Source organism: Gopherus flavomarginatus, chromosome 3 (assembly GCF_025201925.1).
Source record: "Gopherus flavomarginatus isolate rGopFla2 chromosome 3, rGopFla2.mat.asm, whole genome shotgun sequence".
Taxonomy (NCBI): domain Eukaryota; kingdom Metazoa; phylum Chordata; order Testudines; family Testudinidae; genus Gopherus; species Gopherus flavomarginatus.
The window spans coordinates 104414622-104416804 of NC_066619.1; the positions used below are offsets into that span (position 1 = coordinate 104414622).

The 2183-nt window shown below is 38.9% G+C and overlaps 1 protein-coding gene across 1 annotated transcript; it reads left to right on the forward strand.

Annotated features, from left to right (window-relative positions):
* The first annotated feature begins 372 nt into the window (after positions 1–372).
* On the forward strand, positions 373–948 carry LOC127047318 (interferon beta-like). The gene has a single exon (XM_050945440.1). It carries the CDS (start codon positions 373–375, stop codon positions 946–948), a length of 576 nt encoding a protein of 191 aa, XP_050801397.1.
* Positions 949–2183: the final 1235 nt, after the last annotated feature.

Consider the following 2183-nt stretch of genomic DNA (forward strand, 5'->3'; position numbering starts at 1 on the left):
CCCCTTCTGAAGTGTGGATGATCTTATTAAATTACATCTTTAAGTTAATGTATCATGAATAGCCTGTATGCATGTGGATCCACCATGAGTTAAAGGGGTTGTATATGGTCATTTGTGGTCACTTTCACTAAATATACAAAAAGGAGGAAGCCGTGGTAAAAGAACAAGAAAGCAGTGAATTAAACAGAAGAAAAAGACTGAAGCCTCCAGGAGGAAAAAACCTTAAAAACAGAAAATGATGAAACAAAAATTCTGCAGACAAATATTTAAATTCAGAGACATGAAGGAAAGACACAGCAGTCTACATAGGACCCTCAACAAACTCCAGGCTCAAGGTTCCCACACAAAGAAAAGGACTGTACAGGCATCATCATGACCACCAGGTGTTTGCTGCACGTTTGCCTTATGCTGCTCTTCTCTACTGAAATCTCATCTCGGCTCTGTACCATGCTTCACTTCCAGCAGAACAAAGTGAACAAAGAAAGCTTGGAGCTTCTGCAGAAAATGAGCGGAAATTTCCCCTCACAATGCATAAAGGAAAGGGCAGCTTTCAGACCCACCCAGGATGTTGTCCAACTTCCAGTGTCCCAGAAGGAGAATGCCAAGGTGGCAATTCAAGAGATCCTCCAAGAGATCTTCAACATCTTTAGCAAAAACCTCACCCAGAGTGCCTGGGATGGGATTTCTATAGTCAGGTTCCAAAATGGACTTTATCTACAAATTCAGCGGCTGGAGGCATGTTTGAGAGCACATATGGAGAAGGGCTTTACCAACTCAGAAAGTGAGGACCTCCAGCTCACCAGTCGGAGAGTGAAACAATACTTTCAGGGGATAGATGTTTTCCTGAAAGAAAACCAGTACAGCCTGTGTGCCTGGGAGATCATTCGCACGGAAATACCCAGATGTTTTGTACTAGTTGACAAACTCACTAGAAGGCTTAATAACTAAGGTACAGTCAAAACTTTTCCCTAGAGTAAATGAATTAACATTAGTGTAATTTATACAGCTGAACAGAGCTAGCGGATATTTTATCTTTTTGCTTATATAGGCCTGATCATTCTTCTACAGCAGGGGTTGGCAACCTTTCTGAAGTGCTGTGCCAAGTCTTCATTTATTCACACTAATTTAAGGTTTCACATGCCAGTAATACATTTCAACATTTTTAGAAGGTCTCTTTCTATAAGTCTATAATATATCACTAAACTATTGTTGTATGTAAAGTAAATAAGGTTTTTAAAAAATTTAAGAAGCTTCATTTAAAATTAAATTAAAATGCAGAGCCCCCCAGACCAGTGGCTAGGACCCGGGCAGTGTGACTGCTATTGAAAATCAGCTCGCGTGCCGCATTCGGCATGCATGCCATAGGTTGCCTACCCCTGTTCTACAGGATAAATGGCCAAATACCAACTGATTTCCATGGCAGAAGTTTGAGGCTCTTCCCGTCCTGTGCTGGAAATGGATTTGCAATTACATGGATTTATTTTCTGCGTTTCTACTATTATTTATTTTTGCACATCTTCATAATCTCTCACATATCAGTACTGTTGTGCAGTAGGTAATTGGCAGACCTTGCAACAAAGTATATATATGTGGAATCCTTAGGCACCTCACCAGCACTTTTCAGCGTGGGAGGGAGGGATGTATCATTATCTGATGACCAAAGTATTCTGACTTCGACAGATATAGTGTGTTTCTGCGATTATCATCATTGCTATTAATTAAGCTGTCCTCATGAGAACTATTTCTAGTATTTCAAGGTTTGAGAAGCTTCCTAGAGACTTTAAAAAATATGAACATACTAAAAGACCTGCAAGCTTACATGTGGAAAGATATTTTCATTTAATTAATTGAGATCAATTCTATGAAAATTATATTTTTTCCCTTTGTGTTTCAACTATTTCCAATTTCATTTCAGCTCCGGATCCTGCAACTACTGAGGTTAAACCAGAAGGATGCAGTGCAATCCCTCCTCTCTGCTGATTCTTCCCACAGTGACTTCTAACACTCCATAACGCTTGATGTATTATGCAATACATTCACTCTATTATGAAATTCAGCTGCACAAACTACATTTTATGTGATAATTTTCTGTTCATTTACTGTGTTTAAAATGCTTAGAATTAAGGCTACTGATGCAAAAAAGCTTCAAGACAATTAAGAATTTTAAAAGAAAGGGTTAGACC

Coding starts and splice junctions, on each gene's coding strand:
- LOC127047318 (XM_050945440.1), top strand. CDS start 373: ATGACCACCAGGTGTTTGCTGCACGTTTGCCTTATGCTGCTCTTCTCT.